Source organism: Carya illinoinensis, chromosome 5 (assembly GCF_018687715.1).
Source record: "Carya illinoinensis cultivar Pawnee chromosome 5, C.illinoinensisPawnee_v1, whole genome shotgun sequence".
Lineage (NCBI taxonomy): Eukaryota > Viridiplantae > Streptophyta > Magnoliopsida > Fagales > Juglandaceae > Carya > Carya illinoinensis.
This window is the reverse complement of record NC_056756.1, coordinates 3,269,643-3,296,314: the sequence shown is the minus strand read 5'-3', so window position 1 is coordinate 3,296,314 and position 26,672 is coordinate 3,269,643. Positions and strand designations below refer to the sequence as shown.

The window sequence follows — 26,672 nt, the reverse complement described above, 5'->3', positions numbered from 1 at the left end:
AGCTTGAGCTTAAATAAGCAACATGTAAAAGCATGGTATATTAGTGGGGAAGTAAACGCCTACTCGTGGGCCTCTATCTTTCACATCGGTTTAGGTGCATTGAGTTGTGTGGGGCTCTGCAACCATGTCTGGTGAGCTAGCCAACACAGTTGAGATTTTGGAATGCACTAAAGCAAGCAATTGAATGAAGTAATTCAAATCCACATGCATGTTTCCAGTTTCTAGTAGTATCATGAGTTATTGCTGTAAATCCAGGGGTGCCATTGAAATGGTTGTTCGAGAGTAAATGGATCATTGAGCAGAAAGAAAATATACAAGTACACAGCTCAACCAAAGTCCTTTTTAGTTCTTCCCAGAGAATAATCGGTCTTACCAAAAAGGAAAACAATTCGAAGTCCAAACTCCAAACAACGGCGACATTATTTTATTTATTTATTTCCTTCTCTTATGGCGCCACTGAACAAGGACCAGTGCAGCAGCAGCTACTCTCTGCGGCCCATCAAAACGTTTTCAAGCGTCCAGTTCTCCTATATTGTACTGTGATTATGTGGGGCTCAGCTGGCTAGTGGCTAGGACCTTACTTTTAATATAGTCTCTGTCTCTTTCTGTATTAAACAATCTCTTAAGATTGATCAGACAATCAAATCAGTAAACAAAAACGTTTAAAAAATAGACCTTTACCCAAAAAATAAAAGAAAGTAACAATGGAGCAAATTACTTATTTAGACACCCAGAAAAAAAAAGAAAAAAAAAAAAACTAGGTTCTGGCCAGAAGGCTACGAAATCTTGATTCTTCAATACAATCAAATAAAAATAAAAAGGACTAGCTTTGTTGCCATGCATGGTGCATGCAGGTTGAAAAACAGGGAGTGCAAGACCAAGCCCTCTGAGCGATGTCGGTCTGGTGATAATGAGAAGGGCGCCAGATCATCCTCCTCTATTCCAATTTTCATATGTAGTTTCTAGATGGAAATATATTACACGAGAAAAAGATAATCGAGTCTAGAATTTGCATTCTTAATTCGTACATAGCCATCCCATATAATACTAAATTGGAAGAGGTGTTACCAAATCCAGAGACCGTGCATTTAATTCGCGTTGTCCGTGTCTATTACTTAGCTTAATTTATCTTGCGTTATGAAACTTCTTTTGGAGTCGTATTTCCTTATTAACAAATTTAAATCTTCCATTTGTTTTCCTAAGGCCAGATGCTATGATCTGCGTCCAATTTGTGATCATGTTCTTACAATATCTCAGAAGCTTCATCAACTTAACTATCCCCCGCGGCCATTATTACATGGATTTCTAATTAACTTGCCACTCATCGGTCGATGCCGTTGTGCTACAAAAATTGACTACTCCGCAAAGCTTGATAAACTTCCAAATGCAAAATGAATCAGATAGAAAGAAATCAGGGAACAAAAATAAATTAAGAAAAGAGAAGAACGACACACGAGGACTGTAAAACGACTAAAATATAATAGTACCCCATATCGATTATAAGAACATATATGATCAAATGAATTACTCCATAAATGAAGTAATATGTGTCTATATATATATATATAGGTGGGAGTATTAAGTAATTTCCATAATTTAACACTAGATTAGCGATATTGATGCATACGTATATATGCCTGCAGCCATCCCATGCAAGCAATATATAGTAATGGTACTGGGCAGCACATGATATATATATTATATAGATAGATCGATAGTAAAATCGCCATACTCATCAAGGGTTAGTGGCTGCAGGGGGTGGGGAAAGGAACGGGATAGTAGGAATAGTCGGGACAGTAGGAGCAGTTGGAATGCTTGGAAGTGGGGGCAAGTTGACCTTTGGGATAGTTGGAATGTTTGGAAGTGGAGGCAATACTGTAGGATTTGGCAGCGAGGGCTGTGGTAGTGAAGGAATAGGCGGCAATACTGTTTTAGGCAAATGAGGGATTCCTGGCAAGGTTAATGGTGCAGGAGGTGTAATCGTCGTCGTTTGCAGAAGATGACGAGCTGCCTCGCTTGCATCGATGCTCGACAAGCACATGAGGGCGGACATGAATAATGCTAAGATGAAGCTGGATTTGCAAGATGCCATCGCTGTAATCAATGAAGTTCAAAGGCGGATTCTTCGTTCACTACCTCAACATGAAACTGATGAAGTGATGAATTTATAGGTGATCAGAGGGATGATCTTGTTAAAGGCCGTCCGTCACGCGGTTAATTGGTAATCAAAACGATGCGTGATGCGTGATGCGTGCGAATGGAGACAGATTCCTAGTTAATTGGTTCACGACCTCCCTAGCTAACTTTATTTGACCAAAACGACTTACGTTGTTGACCTATAAATCATGTGATTGGGGCTTAATTGATCAGTTTACTAAAGTACTTTGTAATCAGCTAGTTGCAATGTATGAACAGATTCTAGAGTCACGGCCTGCTCGGTTATCTAACTTGAGCCCACGACGCAGTTTTGATGCCACGACACGTGCGTACGTTGATCTCCGAATCACCCTTTCTTTCTAATTGAGAAAATATTGAGAGCAGTCACTATTCATCACTGCACACCACACACCTTATAAAAAACATCTATATATCTTATAAAAAGCATCCTTACACCCTATTAAAATCTATAAGTGTGTGGTGTGCAGCATGAACAGTAGCTGCTCCCTAGAATTACTCTTTCTAATTAAGCTTTAATTTATTGCGTCAACAACGTAATTAATTAATTAATTAATTTGTGACAGATTAAGCACTTATAACCCAAGTTAGTGCATGATGCTAGGCTCAGGAAAGAACAGCTTTATAAAGCCATTCGATGGGCTGTAAGCCTGTAATTTGGTATATATCCAGCTGCTCCTACTTGTTAATTTCTAGATAAAATTCACATTTACTTATGAGAATAACTTCTCGACGGCTAAACCAATCTCTATCAAATAATGGCCTCCAATAAAGATATGTAACGTAGATACTACATCTTAACAACAATGTGACCGCACTACATAGAGACAAAGTTTTCACTTTCCTGTCGAGCGAAACCTCTCTCTCTCTCTCAAGAAAACATGAGAAATCGGCCTCACCAAGAAAACTAAAACTGGGATTGCAATTTAGTCTATTCAAGTAGCTATTTGTATGTTCATTGTGATGTAGGGTTTTGACGTATGAAGAAAACCTAGTAACTTGAATGAGTTAAAGAAGGCTTGAATACCTGAAGAGATGAAGGATGCTTGTGTGGTTCTCTTTATAAAGGAAAAAAACTGAAGGTGGGATGGATGGTGCAGGGAAGATGACGGAGCACTGGGAAAAGGCTGTAATTTTTACGAATCAACCTCAACTTTTTGGAATTTTTTGGGGTACGGTTTGTTGGTTCCTAATTTTTAGGCAATTGGATGAATTGGGTTTATGATGAATTCCAGAAATTACCTGAATTTTGGATTAGAGATTTTTGCTTTGCCCTGTTTTCATTAGAGCTGATTGGTGAATAATTTGAGTCCTTGATGTTAAGCTTGTTAATGGATACAAAAGTAGAACTATTGATGCTACTGACCCTACAAAGGTTCAGGATCACCATGTTAATAGAAAGAAGGAAAGTAAGTACAATTCACGTTTGTTGCCTTGGCGAGGTAGGATATCGAGGAAGTTCGAGAAGACGTGGTGTCATGGTTTTTAATAGTTTGAAGGGATCTCTTGGTCTGGAGGTGCGACTGTCTGAACGGGTGTACCAATCTATAGCTCCTGCATCTGTATGAAAGTCGTGCGGCATACTGCAGCGTGGATAGAGCGGATGAGCGGGTTTGTGTCTTCAGAATAAAATAGACAACATGGTTTCTTTAGTTTGATTTTACTTCCCTATAATACGGCTCATGTGACTTTTGTGGAGAATGCTTATTTGTCATCAATTTATTTGTGGCCATTATACACATGAGAATAGAGCTTTCGTTCCAAAGAGTTTCTGTTTACTTATTGCGCGTTTAATCTAAAATACACCTCTTAATTGGCCTTGATTGCGATATTCTGCCATAGATGCCAAATGAAAGAAAATAAGAAAATCAAATGAGAGGTGGCCGGGTTTATTGTTGCGATAGATATCGTGTTTAGAACCACGGCCACGACAGGCTTGGGTCTCTACGAGTCGTGGTGTATATTGCTGCAATTTGATTTGTGTATTTGAGATTTGGTTTGAGGATTTGATAGATAGATCAATAAATTTTGTGAAAGAATTTGTGAAATCTACATTATTTGTCGGGTTCCATATGATTTGCAACTTGCGAGGCCATCCATCTGCCACAAAAAGTCGAGCGAGATCACTTGTCTATATGGGACGGGACTAGATGCCAGGGTCCATATGCAACTCCCCGCCCATGCAGGTGCTAGGGGCGGGGTGGTCGGCTGCCTGCCTACTATCCCTATTTATAGTAATTATTCTTGCCAACAACTGAAATATTTATAATTATGAGGATTTATTTTTCTTCTTCCATTAAGAAATTATAATTTTTTTTTTCTTTTATTAATTTCCTTGCAATTCTCTCAATTCCACCAGATTTCGAACCAACGATCTCACCTAACAACTCAGAGAGTAGTGCTAAATGTACAGTTTTAAACTCGCGACTTGATACGTACTAATATAGCAGGGTCCCACATCGCCACTGTCAAAGTTTAAATTTTGGAACAGAGGAGAGTTTTAAATTTGAGACTTTCTTTCCCTCAAAGTAAAAGTTATCTTTACTCTCTTTATTCGACGTGACAGTATTGACATCAATACGTAATGCTTTGTGTAAAACTATATAGTTTACATAAAACCAAAAGTAAACCCATTGAAATGCTTGTTAGTTTCAATATCCGTGCAGATTCTTGCAATATTTATTATTTTCTTTGAATTTCAATTGGGGATTCAGTTCATATGATACTTATCAGCTGATCAGTCTCTATGAACCCCTGTTTTAATGTTTGAAATCAAGTTCTAGGTGTTTGATATCGACGTGTATAGGAATGAAGTTCGATAAATCTTGGCATACGCTAATGTTAGCACATATGTTAGTAGTTGTAATCTAGAGTGGTTTTTATGAATGACAAAATGTTCTGTTTCGGATGTTATAAATGCACATAAATTTTTACGATTTGATATATTTGCTCATGTGTTCCTGTAACACGATTAAAGCTGAAAGTGGCTCATGAGGAACATAACAAAACCAAGGAAACAACTCCATATTATTAGGAACTCAAACTCGTACAAACAAACAAACAATAGAAACTGAACTAAATGATCATGACAAACTACGGATATATGTAAAGATCAACTGCAACAAACGTGAAAGCCTCGAGTATTAATTTTCCCAGCGATGGAAGAATTAAAGACAAGAAGGCCTTCGAAAACGAAATGCACTGTATATTGCGCTATTAGACCACGCAAAACTCCATGAACTGAAGAACTTCGACTGAACTTCCTCAAGGGCTGGTGGTTGCAGGTGGGGGAGAGAAGAAGGGAATGGAAGGAATTCCAGATGGAAGGGTGGGGATGGTGGGAATGGTTGGGAAAGGGGGCAGGTTCACTTTTGGGATAGTAGTGGGTATGGTGGGGAAGCTGGGAAACGGAGGCAGAGTGCCGGGCTTAGGCAGAGATGGTTGTGTTGGGATTTTTGGGACTTGGGGCTGCGGCAGTGTAGGAATAGAAGGCAAAGGAGGCGGCAATGTTGGTTTAGGCAGAGTGGGGATAGTAGTTTGTAAGAGTTGACGAGTTGCTAGGCTTACATGGATGCTCGAAAAGAACAGAGCCATGAAGCAGCCAAACAGGAAGTAATTGCAAGAAGCCATTATTAAAGGTTGAACTAACAAGGTTGATTTAGAACTGAAGGAGAATGAATAAGAGTGAAAAATCAAGAACTCTGCTTTGGGTTTAAATAGCCAGCTAGAAATGTGTGGAGTGTTCGTCCATGATGTTTGTTGGTTGTATATGGATGGGAAAAAATAACAAATAAACTGGATTTTCTTCCATGTTAGCTCACCTCCTTGTCCATTACTTATTGAATAAATATCATGTTGGTTCACCATGGTCTCCATGCTGCCGATGCAAAAGAGTTCGTGGATACCATACGATAAGAATCAAGATGGGTAGTCTTGAAAGTTACACAATAAATAAATAGATCCAATCAATATAAAATATTCTATAAAAAATTGTAACTATTTTTACAATTAGTGATATCGATATATTTGTAACTTAACAGGGGATGTTAAAAACTTTACCCATTGCTCATATACCACTTCCATTAAAATATAAGCCCCCGATGCACTCCATTAACAGCGATGGCATTGTTCAAACGCTTCATTGTCGATCTATTATTCGCTCCATTGTCCATTTCAATCATCGATGTTGCCCTAAGCAGCTCCTCATCTCTTTGAATTTGTTCAACCAGCTCTACCAACAACCTTGCCAGTCAAACCCACTTTGCCTAACTAAAACTACCACCTTCGCATTCAATTATAAGCATTATTGCTAATTTGCTATTCCAACCCCGCACAGCCCACATAATTGCGACCTTTGCCTGCACTGCCAACTTAATTTGCTAATTAAAGCCCACACTCCCGACTATTCCCCACTGTCCTAATCTGCTGCAGCCCACAACTTTGGTGTCATACCCACTTTGCCAAAGTTGACGCTGCTACCTTTTTTGCTATAGCCCATATTACACCTATGCTTACTATAGTCTATCCCCAACTCTCCTGTGACAACCCACATTGCCAATAAAGCCCACTGCCGTAGACTTGGTTACCCAATTAATTTACAGGGTTCGCCCCACAACGGGAATAAAAGAGGTGTTACTGTGTTAGTGGCGAAATGTCATATCACATTTTGAGTGCCTTCTATTTTCCAAGAAGGCAATGGTCTTTACTGAATGCTAAACATAATTACAATGATAAATGCACAAGGCTCCACTGATATATGTAGTTATTTTTATATATATATATTTTTTTATGTATATTGATATAATTAGTTGATTATTAAAAAAAATTAATTCAGTCAATCACATTAATAAAATATCTAAAAAATATCTAAAAATAACTGTATATAACATTATTCATATATATATACAAAAAGAGTGAAATACTATAATTATAAAAAAATTTTATAAAAATAAATCATAAATTAATATAATTTTATATAATACATTAAATCTATTTTATAATAAAAATAACTTTATAAATTAATTTATAAATTAATTTTTATAAAATTATTTTACTAAAACATTTCTCCACCTGGCTTTCTTAGAACTTACAAAAAATATATATAATTTTTACAATATAAACGGTCACATTTGACCTTACGTTAGAACGGTCAACCGTGCACATTCATATAGCAAGATTCTGGTACATGTTCGCCGGCGTCCAAAAGTGAATTAACTCCAGACCGAACTACCTCCGGCTGTACAACAAAAGTGGCCAGGAGGACCAGGAGGAACTCCTATTCACAAAGTTGTAACACGCTCACTCTCACTCCACCAACGGATAAAAACAATTATCTAACATGGGGATACGGATTTACTGCGCACTGACTAAAATGCCATCAGAAGTAAATTATCCCCAACTCCAACTTAACACAAATCGTGCCAGTCATTTCCGACAATCCTCTGGTCCTTTTTCGTCCATCTGAATTCCCACCTTCATTTCTTTCACTCCTTTCCAACCACAGTCCTGAACCGACGAAATCCACTGTTAGAGAGAAGGCGAGAGAGAGAGAGAGACTCTCTGTGCGTGCGTGCGTGTGTCTAAGCGAAAATGGACCCTAATAACAACGGGGCTGAGGCGGCGAGGTGGGTGAGCATAGCGGAGAGGCTCCTCATCGCACGTGACTTGCACGGTGCCAAGTCCTTCGCGATCCGGGCGCGTGACTCCGACCCGAGTATCCGGATCGAGTTCGCTGACCAAATAATCGCCGTGGCCGATACCCTTATAGCCGGCGAGACCCGGACTATCAGAGACCAGCACGACTGGTACGCCATCCTGCAACTCGCCCCGCTGACTCACAGCCTCGACCTCATCGCCACCCAGTACCGGCGGCTTGCACTCCTCCTCCACCCGGAAAGGAACCGTATCGCCTACGCTGATTATGCTTTCAGGCTCGTCTGCGATGCGTGGTCCGTCCTGTCCAACCCTTCTAAGAAAGCCGATTACGATAACGCGCTGAGTGTGAACTCCGCCTCCGGATCGACTCAGCCACCTCACCATAAAGAGCTGCAAGAACCACCTATGAGAAGAAGCCCTCGAACCAAGGACGGAAAAGCGGTAGTTGAGGAAGATGGGCCGAGTTTCAACAACGTTACCGAGTCAACTCGTCAGCCTCGGCCTACTGCTGAACCCGCTCGACAGAAAGAGTCGACCCGGAAGACTCTTCCGACTGAGCCGGGATCCCCGAATTTCTGGACGGCGTGTCCGTACTGCTACGTTCTATATGAGTACCCTAGGGTTTACGAGGATTGTACTCTTCGGTGCCAGGACTGTAAGAGGGCGTTCCATGCGGTGATGATACCATCACCGCCGGTGACGGACAAAGACACTTACTTCTGCTGCTGGGCGTTCTTCCCGCTGGGATTTTCTGTTAATGCTAAAGACACGAGCGGGTCATCGAAATGGACGCCCATATCGTCAATGTTCGCTTGTCCTGTTCAAGCAAGTGGATCAAACCGAAACGTTTCGAAACGGAACAGTGGGCCATGGGTTTATTACGACGACGACGAAGCGTTACAGGAAATCTCTGAATCGAGTGAGGATTCTGACGATGAGTGGGGGAGTGATAGGAGGAAGAGAAAGGCGAAGAAAAGAGCCTCCACGAGCGCAAATGTGAAGAAACTGCAGAATGACAGAGTAAAGAAGGGACAGCCCAATGTGGGCATTGGTGAAAATTTGGATTCTTCCAGGGCTGATTCGAGTAAGAGAGCGACTGCTGCGGGAGGTGCGAGGAAGAGGGGCACGACGGAGTTGGGGAAATTGGATTTGAATGTGGAGTTTAGTAATGAGGCGGAGGAGGCCGCGCGGGGGATTAGTGCAGGGAATGGGGAGGAGGATAACATAGAAGGGATTGGGTTTTTTGAGGGTCTTGATGAGTTCTTGAGTAGCTTGCCGATTCTTAAAGGCTAAAAAGGGTTACTTGGTGAAGTAAGACTCGATCCTTTTCTTGTTGCTGTTCTTGTTTTGTACGATTATATTAAGCGGAGCTGCTGTGCATTTTGTCAGATGTGTATCGTTTAGCCAATCTTTTATATAATTCCACAGCAGTTTGCTCCCAGTCTGTTTCGTAACTGCTATAAGGAGGATTGTTTCCTCCCCTGTGATTAGCCTCTTGTGTAAGACTCGATGACCGAGTTTTTAGTAAAGTTTGGTAACAGCGGTGCCCATGAAGAGGACCAGGTTGGTCGGAACCTTTATTATCGTCTCTTCAATAGCTTTATGTTAAAGTTCCTTGAGACGATACTCTAAATAAACACTAATTAACTTCTAGTTTTTATTAGAGTGTTGTCGCTTCAATAGCTCTCTACCTATGTTCCTTTAATTGAAAAATATTCTCGTCTCATGCTGGGTGGTTTTTTTGAGATTAACATCAGTGGTACAAATACTTACTGAAGGTTGCCAAAATTTATTAGTAGTCCGGTCTTTGTCATCTAGAACTCAGTTTGATTTGTGTGTTTCTTTAGTGCTGATCTAAGCGGCATGGTTGTTCTATGGTGACTCCGGGGCTTGATACATTGAGTTACCATGTTTCAGGGCATGTAACAGATTTCTTTGCATCTTTGTTGCTGATTGGCGAAGCTTAATTTATTGAATAATCCCCTGATAGCATTTGACCTGGTATATTGGTGTTTTCAACAATATCTTGTCATTTTTTTTTTCTCTTCCTCTGTTCAGCTCAAATATATTGAAGCATATGAACTTTTTGTTTGTCGTTTCAGATTCTGTGGCCCCATCGTGTGTTTCTTGTAGAAGCAGACTTACTGATACAGAAATTTTGTCTTTGATCAAAAGCTTTTATGATCTTAAAGAGTTAGAAGCCAATTAAATCTGCAAAAGGATATACCAAGCTCTCTTTCTCCCTCTAACATAATATTCCCACTTCTAATAATTTTCTTATTAATGTGCGTGCTTTCTTTATTAAGATTAGTGATCGGATTCAAGTACATCCAGTTTGTGAAAGACTATTTCTGACCAAGTGATCTGGCCATAATTCTGCTTATTTTTAAGTTATATTTTATTTTATTTGGGTAAGTTATTGAGGAACCTGATTGTTTCTGAAAATATTGTTAATCTTTTTTCTAGTTCTTTTGCTGATAGTATAAAAAACATTTGTCTTGGTGTACTTTTGTGATGGTATTCTCATTCTGTGTTTTCTTTTCGATGAAAGAATTCATGCAGCCTACATGACACTTTACTTGATACTGAAGCGACAACACTGTAATAAAAACTAGGTATTCTCATTATATGCTATTTTTCAATGGTTGCAACAAAAGGGAGTTTCATTGACTGGTGCAGTTGTAGAAGTCTCAGGTTTTCTGGAGCAAGTACATGGGTATGAGACTTTTGAGTCTTATTCTTGGTCATGTGCTATTTCTTTTTATCGATCCAAAAAAAAAAAAAAAAGCATGAATATGAAAGGGGAAAATGCCATGGTTTTAATTTGGAGAAAAGTACATATGCCATGGTCTTTAGTTTATACGTATAACCTATTAATACGAGTTCGTTGGTTATGACATCAAACTTAAAATTCATCTCTTTAGCATAAATTTTTTTGACAATCACTTTCCAAATTAATTTAGAGTTAAGTAAACTGCCATCAATCAAAATCCAGCTCCAAGAAACTTTTGCTATGTGAAACCTGGTTATACTGAAAGTCATAGTTTTGGTTGTGATATGTTTTACTTGCTTTACAATTTTCCAAGATTGAAAATGCAAAATAGTTTCTTCTCTTGAAAAAATTGCCATAAGACATGGAAATCAAAATCGATGAATGTATTACTGTTCAATTATATTTTCTTGATCTTAAGTTGAAAATGAATGGACCCTGAAGTAATAATCCTTATGTTTGTTTCTTTTTCCAAATCTAGCTTGTATCCATCCACGTTAGCCTCTAGACCCAGCATTTCTCTTTATATAAACGCGACCGCAGATCACGTTAGAGCCTCAGACATTCTGTGTGTAAAAGCTTAGTTGGAAACTCTCCAAAACAACTCTGGATATCCTTTTATATGCCATATTTTCTGGAAGTTGGTGAAAATAGGTTCTTATTGCCAGAGAACAAGTGTGGCTCGATAAAGGATCTTGGCTTTGTCAAGAGAATGGACAATTCGAATTGCAATAGTAGTTTTGAGTCTTGACCCGTCTCCTGCAAATAGTTGCTCAACAAAGTGGCGGTCCCTGAGACAGAGTGACTCAAACATGATAGAAAAGCTGAGTATATAAGCATACCACCTTTGATTTGCACCGTGTAACCGGACAACATGTATGAGAAAGTAACTGGAGTTTATGCTCCATGATCTTAAACCTGCAATCCATTGCTTGTATCATCACCTGGGTACCATCATTTGCAGCGAATCAAATTTAAAAGAAATCATGTGAAAAATTACTGTACAGTTTGATTTCCCAAGGCTTCATTGAATCTTCACATTCTTGGTAGGATTCTTGATACCCAGTATGCAGTCTTTCCACTTTGTTCTAGCCGTAGACAAATTTAGCAGTGCAGTACCCTACTCTGCTTCTCTCTTCTGCCCCCATCTGATCAAAGTTGCATATGGCCAAGTGAGGGAATAACGATCTCCGTATATTATGAGGTAAGTTTTTTCTCAACTTAGTTCTGACTGAAGTTTGGAAGTATAACTTACACTTTATAAGAATGTAACGTACTGGAATCTTTACCCTAGTCTCCAAACTTGTATAAATCAGTCGTCATTTCTTATTGTCTGACTCATACAATAATGATCATCACAAGGCCATGTTCTTACTCTCGAGTCCTCTCTCATTCTCTTTGCAGATTTACAGTTCCCTCCAGATGAAGAACTAGGAAGCTTTCATTCTCTGCATATATATGTTCATTTACAGAGAAACAATCTGCCATTCCAAATTCTAATGCCAAAACTGATCTTCCCGAGCCCTGAATTCTGCTTGACAATAGAAAACACTACTTCGTTTCTTGATCAGTACCTGTTTCCCGATTCTTTCGTGGCAAAGGATTTTTTTTCTTTTCGGTACTTGACTTTCGCCCCCTTGCACACCTCTCACACATTTTGTTTCTTCTCTACTTTTATCCGTATTTTTCACGCGTTTCCGACGTCATTGTCGCCAACGCGGCACACTTTTCAGTTTCCGCAGTTGACGTTGACGTAGCACATCGCTTAGGTACTCCTATTTGCACGTGCTTCTTTACTTGCTTTTTCTAGTGCTTATCCACGCGCTATTCTATTTTGCACGTGCCGCTTTTTTTACGTGTTTCACGCGCCGTTAAGATGCACTCGTTAAATTTAGTACGCGCTACATCTACCAAGTCTGGATCAGGCCCACAATAAAAGCAAGCGCATTTAGGAATTCATCGACCAATTTCTACTCGACCCATTTCGAGAATGGATATTGGGCCCAAATTTGACCCACCAGATCTGGCAAATTAACAAATTAAATTTAAAAAGGAATTTTCTCTTTTTTTCGCCTTGACAATATAGGATCGTCGTCGTAATTGGTTGTATAAAAGGCTTAGGACTTAAACTTCCATCTTTCTTCTGGGAATATGGTCACTCAGAGGCTGAAGTAGCTTTGCGTTATGGACTTCGTATTTTTCGGAATCAATGTTGTCTCCAAAGAAAAAGTGGTTCTTTTTTTTTAAAAATAATAATAATAATTGGGTTGTTAATGTGACAGAAACACCACCACAATTCTGAATTTCTAAATCCTGTCATAACTCCTCAACCCGAATTGTTAGGCACTTTTAGTCTTCGATGAATCGATGTAAAAAATACATCCTAAATGCAGTCAAAATGTAATTTACAAAGATAATTTAAATTTTAACTTCTCTTTTAAATTAAATTTTATCATATTAACAATTTGTAGCGTGTGCATTTCATACAAACTTGAAAGTATAATGATTAAATCTCGAGCCACCAACTTCTTAGATATACTGCCACATATATATTATAGGCATGCGTAATCTTTGCTTCAAAACTAACATTCTCACTCTTGAGATTCCTTTTAACATTTTATTCGCAATCTTTCAAATTTATTCTATCTTCTATCTTAATTGATGGAGTATTGGAGATATGATATTTTTGAAAAGGGAAACTCTAGACATTAGTCAGTTTACCACCCCCACATCCCATGTGACGCCCCCAAATCCCCACGCCCAAACACGGGGAAATCGAGACGTCCGGATGGTGACAACCCGGGTCACCATCCTATCGACGGGTGCCAAGTGTGTGCAAAGGCAACAAATGTGCACGAAAGAACACGCAGCGGATAACGAAAGTCATAACTAAGTACCAGAATTTTTCTTAACGTAATACAAGCTGTTTAAAACGTACATAGATAAAATATTACAAAACACAAATACAGTTTTAAACAAATATAAAACATAGCATCAGCAGCCCGGCGGATCCGCATCCTCGGGCTCAGCCTCCTCCTCTTCGTCCTCTAACTCTGCACCAAAAGCTACGGAACCAAGAATGGTACCGCAGGTAAGTAAAACCCAAACACTACTAGATAAAAACACATAAAACTCAACCAAGATGCATGAAACATGCCCAATGCACAAAGCCCATAAAACACCCGTTTTCCACACACGCCAAAAACCCATTTGGCCCAAAAACACACAACCTTTCTAACTAACACGCCAAAAGTCACATTTGGCCCAATATCTCGCCAAAAGTCCATTTAGCCCAATATCTCGCCAAAAGTCCATTTGGCCCAATACCACGCCAAAAGTCCCATTTGGCCTCTCAAACCATTATCCAATTTTAACCGCGTGCACCATGACCTCCCCTAGGTGTCATCCGCACACCCTGGCTCCAGTGCCACACCGCAGAGTACCACCGCGCGTGTGACACCTAACAAGCGATGCCCAGTTCCGCGCCCCGCGCGTGCGTAGCCAAGCATCCTCTAGCCCTCACCAGCGAAGGGCCACGGAGTCGGTGCGTAGGGCGATGCCCGGTTCCGCGCCCGGCGCGTTCGTAGCCAAGCAACCCCTAGTCCCGCTCCCGTCGTCTAGCGACAACTCAGGGGACATCACTCAGTTTATTCCGCTCCCGAGTGACCAGATGAACTCCACCGAGATAATAACCCATCCCGGCCTGGGCTCGTGATACACACGCACCCGTAAAACCACTCACGCCAATACACAGGCTTTTCACACAATTCCACAAACACACGTGCATGCACCATGAAATGCCATAACAATGCATAATAAAATGATCAAACAACATAAATCAATTAAACAGACAACTCCGTCCTCCATCCATCCGACCCCTGAAACTCCTCAGACTCAGTCTGGAATCAACAACCAACAACTATAAATAAATTGAATGAGCGATATATATTTAAATCTGAAATAGGGTTTGGAAAATACTTACAGCGCTATACGGTAATTTTAGAAAACAAGCGGCGTTGCAAACGGCGGCAGAAAAGCAACGTCACAGTGAAAATTCACTGCGGCCGTGGGTTTGAAAAACCCACTTTTGAAGGGGGACAAACTAGGACACGAAATTGATAGGGTATGGTCTAGGGATGGTTGTGAAGCTATTGGAAGTGATGAACGGCCGTGGGTGGCGGCGGAATCGCCGGAAAATGGCCGAAAAACCCAAATCGGAAACTAAGCTCGTAGGAGCTGTTCCGGTGGTCGTTGGAGGCCGGAAATGGGTGGGTTAGGACGGCAAGGAGTCGGTGATGAAGTGGTGGCTGGAGGTGGAGCGACGGCGGCGGATCGGAGCAAAATCCGTGCGCCCTTCTTGGAGCTTTTCCGGCCAAACGGCCGGCCGGTTGGGGGTGGGCTTTGGAGGGGTGGTGCGCCGGAGGGAGAGGAAGAAAATGGGACCGGTGGGGAGCTGAGTGGTGGCCGGACGGCGGTGGGCCGATAGAGAGAAGGTGTTCGGCGTGAGGGAGAGGGAGGAGAGAGAGAGAGCTCGGGGGGGGACCGATTGGGGAGAGAGAAGAGAGAAAAAAGAAAAAGAAGAAAAAAGAAAAAGAAAGGAAAAAGAAAATAAGAAGGAAAAAGAAAGAGGAAAAATAAAAAGAAAGGAAAGAAGAAGAAAAAAAAAGAAAAGAGATGTAGGGAAAAGAGGAGATCTAATTCTCATCCGGAAAACAAAACTAAACCGCCAAAAAGAGATTAAAACCACAAAACAACTAAAAGAAATAAAACACAACATCAAATAAATTTAAAACTAAATTTAAAACGCAAATAAATTAAAATAAATAACTAATATATTAATTAAAATAAAAACAACCATTTAAGCGAAAATACACTTAAAAGCGGGTCATCACATCCTCCCCTCCTTAAAAACAATTTCGTCCTCGAAATTGCAAATCAACCACCAACTTAAAGCAAGCCACATAAACGCTCATAAACCAACTGAGATCAAGATTAAAATACATACCTTCATCATTCAAACAAGTACGGGTACTGCTCCCTCATGTCCGCTGCTCGCTCCCAAGAGAAGTCTTGTGCTAACGGATCTCCCCAAGCCACTTTAACCAAAGGTATCGTCTTGGACCTCAACTGTTGCTCCTTCCAATCCATGATCTGCGACGGAACAACTTCATAGGTGAGATCCGGTTGTAACTGAATACCTGCTGGGTCGACGAAACGTGGCTCTTGCTGTCCAAAGCTCTTCTTCAGGGATGATACGTGGAAGACATCATGAACATCCCCAAAATAATCTGGCAAAGCAACTCTATAGGCGACGGACCCTACTCTCTCCAGAATCTGAAAAGGGCCGACGTACCTCGGATCTAGTTTCCTTTTCTTACCAAAACGCTTAACACCTCTCATGGGAGAGACTTTAAGATAAACCCAATCACCAACTTCAAATGACAATTCTCTCCTCCTGGTATCAGCGTAGCTTTTCTGGCGACTCTGAGCTGCCGCCATTTTATCTCTAATGATCCGAACTTGGCTTTGCATTTCTTGAATTATTTCGGGTCCAATAATTCTACTCTCCCCAACTTCATCCCAACACAAGGGCGACCTGCACTTTCTCCCATAAAGAGCTTCGTAGGGAGCCATCTGAATGGTCGCATGAAAGCTGTTATTGTAGGCAAACTCGATGAGCGGCAAATGGTTTTCCCAACTCCCTTGGAATTCCATGACACATGCTCGCAGCATGTCTTCCAGGGTCTGTATGGTGCGCTCTGACTGGCCGTCTGTCTGCGGGTGATAAGCAGTACTGAACTTCAACTTAGTACCCAAAGCTGCCTGCAAACTCTTCCAGAACTGCGACGTAAACCTCGGGTCTCGATCCGACACTATACTCTTTGGTACGCCGTGTAGTCGCACTATCTCTTTGACATACAAACGGGTCAACTTACCCAAAGAGTCGGTGTTATTAACAGGCAGAAAATGAGCACTCTTCGTTAACCGGTCCACAATCACCCAAACAGAATTCTTCCCACTAGGCGTTCTCGGCAAACCCACTACGAAGTCCATCGTGATGTCATCCCATTTCCACTCAGGAATAGGGAGGGGTTGGAGCATACCTGCAGGTCTCTGATGCTCGGCCTTTACCTGACGGCACGTGTGGCATTTCTCCACATATAAGGCAACGTCTTTCTTCATTCCATCCCACCAGTAATTTTTCTTCAAGTCTCGATACATCTTTGTACTGCCGGGATGAACTGAATACGGGGCCGCATGAGCTTCCGCCATGATCCGTTCTTTGAAATCTGAGCCCTTTGGGACCACTCTGCGATCTCGGAACCGAAGTATCCCATCACTATTGTAACAGCCCGCTAGAAATTCAATTGTGAAATTTCTATTAACTTTAAGAACCTCGTGAAAACCCCATAAGTTTTCACGAATCCATTAATCATATAGGTTTTTGTCTAATTACATAGTTAGTGTTATTATTTACTATGGTATCAGAAGTGTGTTTTTGATTATTGGAGATAGTTAGAAGTGTCAAAATGTATTATGGTTTGTGCCATTAGACTCGGAGGGTTATTTAAAGTCTTATGGCGCAATAACATTTTTTTATATTTTCGGTCAAAACGTCTGTTTAAAACTGTAGATATTATTGGATAAAAAGAAATATCTTGAGGTAATTTTCATGAATATTATTGGGTAAAAATATTTTGAGTTGATTTTTATAGATATTATTAGATAAAATATTATGAGATAATCTTTTATAGATATTTTGGGTAGGAGAAAACTACACTCAACTCTCAACTCCAGCCTTATCTCTTCCATATCTCATCCATAATTATCTCCAGCCACCTCTCCCCACGAAATTATCTAATTACACCTTCCAATAAAAGATTATCAAACACTCTCTCTCGGACAGCTTTTAGGAGGTCTTTTGCACGCCCATTTCGAAGCTGTTGTAAGTGTTTTATCATAAAGTCTCCTTCATATAAGTTGTTCCTTTTTGAGTCTAGTTTACATGGATATCTTATTTGCCCCATTTGAAGATCATTTGGTCAGTTAAATATTGTATAAACTATAGAAAGGTCATTCTGGGAGATAAACTGGAGAATATGTTATAGTTTGGAGTTTTTGACCAAGCTAATGGATAGATATTGGTCCGAAATTTTTATGGAGTATTGTTAACATGTATATGTGACTATTGGTTGAGGATTTTTGCATGATTAAAGGTTTTGATGAAAGATTTACTTAGATTTAGAAACTTAGAAACTGGAAGAAGAAAAACAGTTTCTGTTTTGAGAAAGTTTAACTCTTTGGTGGTCTAAACCTATTCTAATGATTTTAATAATTTTATTGGAGGATCCTAAGTATCTTATATACATGTTATATTATTATTTTGAAGATATTTGATGTTAGTTTCAAAGATATGAAATTTTATGCAAAGAGATATTCAAACAAGCCAAAGTGTGGATATTCTTGGCTAAATTTATGTTTTGGTTAATTTCTAACCATGTGATCTTGAATTAGAAGCTTATATATGTTTTAGGACATCTTTTTAAACCATGTGATGGTTTGGTTTGAAGATCATATATTTATAAGTCATAGATCAAGATATTTATCAAAACTAGTTGAAGAAAAAGTTTCTGTTTTTGGATTAAGTGTAAAACCAAAAACTCCAAATGTTATTTTGTGATTTTGGTGACTTTGGTTTGATAATTTAAAGCATGGTTGATGTTAGGATGATATTATGAATATGTTAGAAGTAAGATTTGATTTTTTTGAAACTCTTGGAGATGTTTTGATTTAATGTCAAAACTTGTGATTCAAGTGCTTGGATCTTTTTACAAAAAAGTTTGGTGTTGATTATTAGCTTTTTCTAAATGGATGTTTTAAGTATGGTTTTGAACTTAGGATTGGAAGATGTTTGTTGCAAAATTTTGGTTTAAGCATGAGTTTTGAAGTTGGAAGGAATTGCAACAAAAATAAAGGGAAATGGCCTATGGATGTTTCAACCATAGTGTGTTCTTCATAGTTATGTTTTGTTTTAAATTTTTCTGAGTTGATATTTAAGTTTAGGATAAAATTTACATGAGGAATGTAAATTTTAGAAACTTTTAGAGTTAGTATGCAAAATCCTTAAGTTATGGGTAAAACAGTCATTTTTCCACATGTAGAGAGTAAAATAAAAATTTTACTCTTTAAGTTAGTATTTTCCATATTTCAAATTATTAGTGATTTAGTTCTAACTTTTAGAATTACTAATTACAGTTCCTCGTGATCGCACTTGAAGTTTTATAAGAAATGCGGAGATCGAGGTAAGTTAGCTTTTAACTTACTAGCAGACTACTGTGTATGTGTGCTAAATAAAGGAATTACAGTGTATGTATGTGTGTTATCATATATGTCATGCCATGCCAAGTTATCACGTAATTGTCTATTATACAGAATTTATTCTGTCATCAATTTTTTATCTGTTACATAATATATTCTGTCATGTATTACTGTACCTTACAAGTACGTCATGCTAAGTATGCCATCTATTACATGTATGTCAAGTCATGTAATATTCACTGTTGCAAGTATGTCATGTTAAATATGTTGTCTATTATATGTTATGCCATGTTACGAAATGTTTCTATCTCAAGTTGGTCATGTATTCTAAGTTATGTTCAAGTCACGTTATGTTACGTCAGGACTTCAGTCCTTTCGTATTCCAATCACATTTCATCTTGAGTACAATATGATGTGTAGAATACATGGGGCCACAATAACTGTGGAGTATGTATTTAACTACAATTGTGATGCGTAAAATACATGGGGCCACAACAACTGTGGAGTATGTATTTTTCATGTTAAGTCAAGTTTGTGTAGAATACATGGGGCCACAACAACTGTGGAGTATGTATTTTTAATGTTAAGTCAAGTTTGTGTAGAATACATGGGGCCACAACAACTGTGGAGTATGTATTTACACGTAGAATACATGGGGCCACAACAACTGTGGAGTATGTATTTACACGTACAATACATGGGGCCACAACAACTGTGGAGTATGTATTTACACGTAGAATACATGGGGCCACAACAACTGTGGAGTATGTATTTTTCATGTTAATTCAAGTTTCAGAGCAAGTTCATGCTAAGTCAAGTTTCAGATCAAATTCATGTCAAGTCAAGTTTAGTTCATGATTCAATTTAAGCTATGTCAATTATGCTATGTTGTACGCTAAGTTATACTTTAATTACTTATGAATTTGATTATGCATTTATGCTTTTACTGTCATACATGCATCATTAGTCTGTATGGAAGTTTTTTGTTAACTTGCTGAGATTTGTAATCAAATCTCACTGTGGTAGTCCCAACTACCATTCCCCCCGAATGGTAGATCTTGTTACAGGACCTGAAGGAAGATCAGGAGCTGACCAACTAGATATAGTCGACTGAACGACGGTGCGTCGTTAAGGTTAATATAGTAGTTAAATTACTACTTGTACAATGGAGTTGCATCTCCAGTACTTTTAGATCATAACTATTTTGGAATAGTTCTGTGATCTTAGTTATTCAATGTATCTTTATATATGAAGTATGTTTTAAGTATTTGGGATATTTTAATTTGGTGCATAGTATTGCTAAAGAAAAAAATTATCCGCTGCGAATATTGCATAATGTTAGATGCATGTTAGGATTATTGCATCTTATATGTCATGAACGGGGGCAGGTAACCTTGTGTTGCATGTCTCGACGCTTCAAATGTCCGTCCAATCCCAAACGGAATTTGGGGGCGTCACAACTATCCATGCTATAGTGCAACGGCCCTCGAGATTTTCGGACTCTTTTCCTGATGTTCAGCAGCTTCAGATCCTTTCTTTGGAGAGCTTTCAATTCTTCAAAATCAGTTACCCGAATATCAAGAACTGAAGACAAAATCTCTACTTGCTGCGAACTCTCTATAAGGAGCCTTCTCATCCCACAAAGCAACGATTCCACTTCTGACGGCTCGGCTTCATCTTCCAAATGAGACTTCCGGCTCAAAGCATCAGCAACTATATTAGCCTTCCCCGGGTAGTACTTGATCTCACACTGATAGTCACTGATTAGCTCCAGCCAACGCCTTTGCCTCATATTCAGATTTTTCTGGGAAAACAAATGCTTCAAGCTCTTGTGATCGGTAAATACCTCGCAAGCTTCCCCATACAAGAAATGCCGCCAGATCTTGAGTGCAAAAACAATCGCAGCCAATTCTAGATCGTGCGTCGGATAATTCTTCTCATGGTCCTTAAGCTGACGAGATGCATAGGATACAACCCGTCCTTCCTGCATAAGGACACAACCCAAACCAAACTTAGACGCATCGCTGAAGACTACGAAAGGCTTATGCGGTTCTGGGAGTGCTAACACTGGTGCCGTTGTCAACCTGTTCTTCAATTCCTGGAAGCTTCTCTCACATTTCTCTAACCAAACAAATTATGTATTCTTCCGAGTCAAAGCTGTGAGAGGTCCGGATAGGCGAGCAAAACCCTCTACAAATCTTCGGTAATAACCGGCGAGCCCCAAGAAACTCCTGACCTCGCGCACTGTTGTCGGGCGCTGCCATGACAATATGGCTTCTACCTTACTAGGATCAACTGCCACTTCGCCCCGGGAAATTACATGCCCAAGAAATTTAACTTCTTCCAACCAGAACTCACACTTGCTGAGCTTGGCGTATAGCTGGTGTTCTCTCAATCTCTCTAGTACCAGACTAAGATGATACACATGCTCTTCAACATCTCGGGAATAAATCAGTATATCATCAATAAATACTACCACAAAGGAATCCAGATAAGGTCGAAACACTCGATTCATCAAATCCATGAACGCTGCAGGGGCATTAGCTAACCCAAACGGCATCACCTTAAATTCATAATGCCCATACCTCGACCTGAAAGCAGTTTTAGGCACATCCTGGTCTCTGATTCTCAGCTGGTAGTATCCCGACCTCAGATCAATCTTAGAGAACACGGCTGCTCCTTGAAGCTGGTCAAACAAATCATCAATCCGCGGGAGAGGGTATTTATTTTTGATGGTCACCTTATTCAATTCCCGATAGTCAATGCACATACGGAGGGTTCCATCTTTCTTCTTAACAAATAAAACTGGTGCACCCCATGACGACGTACTAGGCTGAATAAATCCCTTCTCTACCAGTTCTTGCAACTGAGTCTTCAACTCTTTCAATTCAGCCGGTGCCATGCGATAAGGAGCTTTATGCACAGGAGCCGCTCCAGGTTCCAAATCTATAACAAACTCCATTTCCCGAACATGGGGTAGTCCGGGCAAGTCATCCACAAACACATCGGGGAATTCTTCCACAACTGGGATGTCTGCCAAAGACTTCTTCTCGGACGGCGTGGACACCATCTGCACCAAGAATGCATCCGCTCCCCATGCAATCTCTCGTTTTGCCTGAATCGCCGATATAATCATCGGTTTCTCTTTTAATCTACTCCCTACAAATTCCAGACAATCACCATCTGGAAGCTGAAAGCTAATTATCCGACTTCTGTAATTAATACTCGCAGAATATCGGTATAGCCAATCCATCCCGAGGATGATATCAAAACCCAACAGCTTGAACACCACCAAATCAGCATCTAAGAATCTTCCCTCAAAATTTAACGGGCATCCCAAAGCAACCTTGGAACACCACACCATCTCACCATCGGGTAGAGTCACTACCATAGCCTTCGACAACGGTTCCGTGACCAAGTTACACACCCGAGCAAACGTGGAAGACACAAACGATCGTAAAGCACCGGAATCAAACAAAGTACAAGCATAAAACTCATACAAACGGACTCTTCCTGAACCAAACACACAACCCATGAAATCCAAAAAAAACAACGAAGAAACCAAATGCACCAAAAATTAAATCCAACTTAAAAATTAAATTAATCCATACCTGTGATTACTCCAGCATCATGGGTCGCTGGTGCCTCATCATCCACCTCTCCGGGTGTGACAGCATAAACCCGGGCTTGCACTGCTTGTCTCGGGTTGGTTCTTCCACCGTGTCTACCTCCACGGCTTCCTTGAACTCTGACGGGGCAATCCCGAGCGATATGTCCCACTTGGCCGCACCGATAACACTGGGGTCCGCTACTCGTCCGACACTCGCCCTCATGAGCTCTATTACAAGCTCCACAAACAGGCACACGTCCTCCCATGCGGACACTTGAGGATGCTTGAGGTCGAGTCCCGGTCCGCTGAACGAACTTCTAAGGCGAACCCGAGCTGCTTCCTTCACCAGAAAAACTCCGCCTCTTTTGCCCTGGAGGGGAGCCCATACTCAGATTATTTTCCCGCTCTATAAGGGTGGCCACATCCACTAACTCCTGAAAAGTGGATATCCGATGGCTGACCACCATACGGCCTATGTCATGACGCATCTCCTCAGTGGCGACAAGGTGAGGAGCAACCGCTCAAGTTCTATGAACCTCCGGGCGTACAGCTCCACTGTCGCGCCCCCTTGGACCAGATTGGAGAACTCTCTTGCCTTTTGCTTCCTTACCGATGCGGGAAAGAAGCGGTCATTGAACTCCTTCTTGAAACGCTGCCAGGTCACCGCAGCGAAAGATCCCAGTTCAGATTCCAACAGCACCCTCTTGGTATCCCACCAATCAGAAGCAGTACCTTGCAAGAGATAGCTGGCGTAAAGTACTTGCTGTGCCTCAGTGCACCCACACACCTCAAAAGTCTTCTCCAGATCTTTGATCCATTTTCCAGCCTGAAGTGGATCCTCATTTTCAGTGAAGTGTGGAGTCCTATGCGCCAAGAAGCGCTCATAGGTGCATCCGGCTTGCACCATGCTACTGGACCCTCCTGGATACATCCAAGGCCCTCCCTGATATGGCCAGGGACCTCCTGGTTGTGGCCAATACCCTCCTTGTTGCGGACAAGGCTCTCCTGACGGTGGATAAGGCCCTCCTGATGGTGCCAAGGACCTCCTTGCGGTGGCCAAGGTCCTTGTGGTGGCCAAGGCCCTGCCTGTTGAGACCTCGCACTCTGTTGCATAAACTCCGTCATCTGCCGAATTGCTTCGGCTATGGAGTCATCCTTGGAGGTATTGTCCCGTGGCTCCTGAGTATTTTTCCTTGGTCTCCCTGGTCTCCCCATATTCCTGTCACAACACCACTCTTGACCCTCCTTTAAGAAAACAAATAAAACCATCATAAAACCAACAAAAACAAAAACAGCACTACACAGTAAGAAACAAAAGAAACCAGCATGCCAAAACATAACTAAATAAAATAAAAACAAGCAAACAAGCCCAAACAAATAAAACAAATAAAACAACTATACTTAACATAATTTTCAAAACACAACTTTAAAAACATTCTGGTACTACCTACGGGACACGTGGTTTTACCCAGAGCCAAACCGCTCTGATACCACCTGTGACGCCCCCAAATCCCCACGCCCAAACAAGGGGAAATCGAGACGTCCGAATGGTGACAACCCGGGTCACCATCCTATCGACGGGTGCCAAGTGTGTGCAAAGGCAACAAATGTGGACGAAAGAACACGCAGCGGATAACAAAAGTCATAACTAAGTACCAGAATTTTTCTTAACGTAATACAAGCTGTTTAAAACGTACATAGATAAAATATTACAAAACACAAATACAGTTTTAAACAAATATAAAACATAGCATCAGCAGCCCGGTGGAGCCGCATCCTCGGGCTCAGCCTCCTCCTCTTCGTCCTCTAACTCTGCACCAAAAGCTACGGAACCAAAAATGGTACCGCAGGTAAGTAAAACTCAAACACTACCAGATAAAAACACATAAAACTCAACCAAGATGCATGAAACATGCCCAATGCACAAAGCCTATAAAACACCCGTTTTCCACACACGCCAAAAACCCATTTGGCCCAAAAACACACAACCTTTCTAACTAACACGCCAAAAGTCACATTTGGCCCAATATCTCGCCAAAAGTCCATTTGGCCCAATACCACGCCAAAAGTCCCATTTGGCCTCTCAAACCATTATCCAATTTTAACCGCGTGCACCATGACCTCCCCTAGGGGTCATCCGCACACCCTGGCTCCAGTGCCACACCGCAGAGTACCACAGCGCGTGTGACACCTAACAAGCGATGTCCAGTTCCGCACCCCGCGCGTGCGTAGCCAAGCATCCTCTAGCCCTCACCAGCGAAGGGCCACGGAGTCGGTGCGTAGGGCGATGCCCGGTTCTGCGCCCGGCGCGTTCGTAGCCAAGCAACCCCTAGTCCCGCTCCCGTCGTCTAGCGACAACTCAGGGGACATCACTCAGTTTATCCCGCTCCCGAGTGACCAGAGGAGTTCCACCGAGATAATAACCCATCCCGGCTTGGGCGCGTGATACACACGCACCCGTAAAACCACTCACGCCAATACACAGGCTTTTCACACAATTCCACAAACACACGTGCATGCACCATGAAATGCCATAACAATGCATAATAAAATGATCAAACAACATAAATCAATTAAACAGACAACTCCGTCCTCCATCCATCTGACCCCCGAAACTCCTCGGACTCAGTCCGGAATCAACAACCAACAACCATAAATAAATTGAATGAGCGATATATATTTAAATCTGAAATAGGGTTTGGAAAATACTTACAGTGCTATACGGTAATTTTAGAAAACAAGCGGCGTTGCAAACGGCGGCGGAAAAGCAACGTCACAGTGAAAATTCACTGCGGCCGTGGGTTTGAAAAACCCACTTTTGAACGGGGACAAACTAGGACACGAAATTGATAGGGTATGGTCTAGGGATGGTTGTGAAGCTATTGGAAGTGATGAACGGCCGTGGGTGGCGGCGGAATCGCCGAAAAATGGCCGAAAAACCCAAATCGGAAACTAAGCTCGTAGGAGCTGTTCCGGTGGTCGTTGGAGGCCGGAAATGGGTGGGTTAGGACGGCAATGAGTCGGTGATGAAGTGGTGGCCGGAGGTGGAGCGACGGCGGCGGATCGGAGCAAAATCCGTGCGCCCTTCTTGGAGCTTTTCCGGCCAAACGGCCGGCCGGTTGGGGGTGGGCTTTGGAGGGGTGGTGCGCCGGAGGGAGAGGAAGAAAATGGGACCGGTGGGGAGCCGAGTGGTGGCCGGACGGCGGTGGGCCGGTAGAGAGAAGGTGTTCGGCGTGAGGGAGAGGGAGGAGAGAGAGAGAGCTCGGGGGGGGACCGATCGGGGAGAGAGAAGAGAGAAAAAAGAAAAAGAAGAAAAAAGAAAAAGAAAGGAAAAAGAAAAGAAGAAGGAAAAAGAAAGAGGAAAAAGAAAAAGAAAGGAAAGAAGAAGAAAAAAAAAAGAAAAGAGATGTAGGGAAAAGAGGAGATCTAATCCTCATCCGGAAAACAAAACTAAACCGCCAAAAAGAGATTAAAACCACAAAACAACTAAAAGAAATAAAACACAACATCAAATAAATTAAAAACTAAATTTAAAACGCAAATAAATTAAAATAAATAACTAATATATTAATTAAAATAAAAACAACCATTTAAGCGAAAATACACTTAAAAGCGGGTCATCACATCCCACACCCTACGTGACAAATCAGGTTCATTAACAAGTGAATTGGTCCTGTGCTAAATTCACCAATTTCAGTCTCACGATTCTCTCCTCCCCTTCAAAAAAAAACCCCACATTCCAATCCCTCCCGCGAGCAATTTTCCCTCTTCTTTGCAGCTCCCCCTCCCTTTACCCATGCTTTTCTGCGATTTAAATTTCTCCCAAAATCCTTCATCTCCTCTTAGCCCCCACGGTGTATGTCCAAATATATGCGGAAGAGAACCTGCATCAAGAAATTTGTGATTTTTTGGACACAATTCACAATATTTTTGAAAAAAAGGGGGGGGGGGGGTGGCATCAAAATGAAAGTACACAAAAGAATTGTGTTTCTAGGCCAAATGAAAAAACCAGCTCATATAAAGAGAGAGAATGAGATCTTACGACTGGGTTTCTGTCGTTGATGAGAGATGGGTTGTCTTGGAGTAGCTTTTGAAATCCAAGGAGGTCATCGGACTAAGTGTAGCCATGAATGGTGGTTGGTT

General features: G+C 41.2%; 1 protein-coding gene across 1 annotated transcript; it reads left to right on the top strand.

The window, feature by feature from the left end:
* The first annotated feature begins 7,446 nt into the window (after positions 1–7,446).
* LOC122309928 lies at positions 7,447–9,493 on the top strand. Its single transcript, XM_043123723.1, has one exon. It carries the CDS (start codon positions 7,765–7,767, stop codon positions 9,121–9,123), a length of 1,359 nt encoding a protein of 452 aa, XP_042979657.1. The 5' UTR covers positions 7,447–7,764; the 3' UTR covers positions 9,124–9,493.
* Positions 9,494–26,672: the final 17,179 nt, after the last annotated feature.

What these genes read in the sequence shown, in the direction of transcription:
- LOC122309928 (XM_043123723.1), top strand. Translation starts at nt 7,765, where the DNA reads ATGGACCCTAATAACAACGGGGCTGAGGCGGCGAGGTGGGTGAGCATA.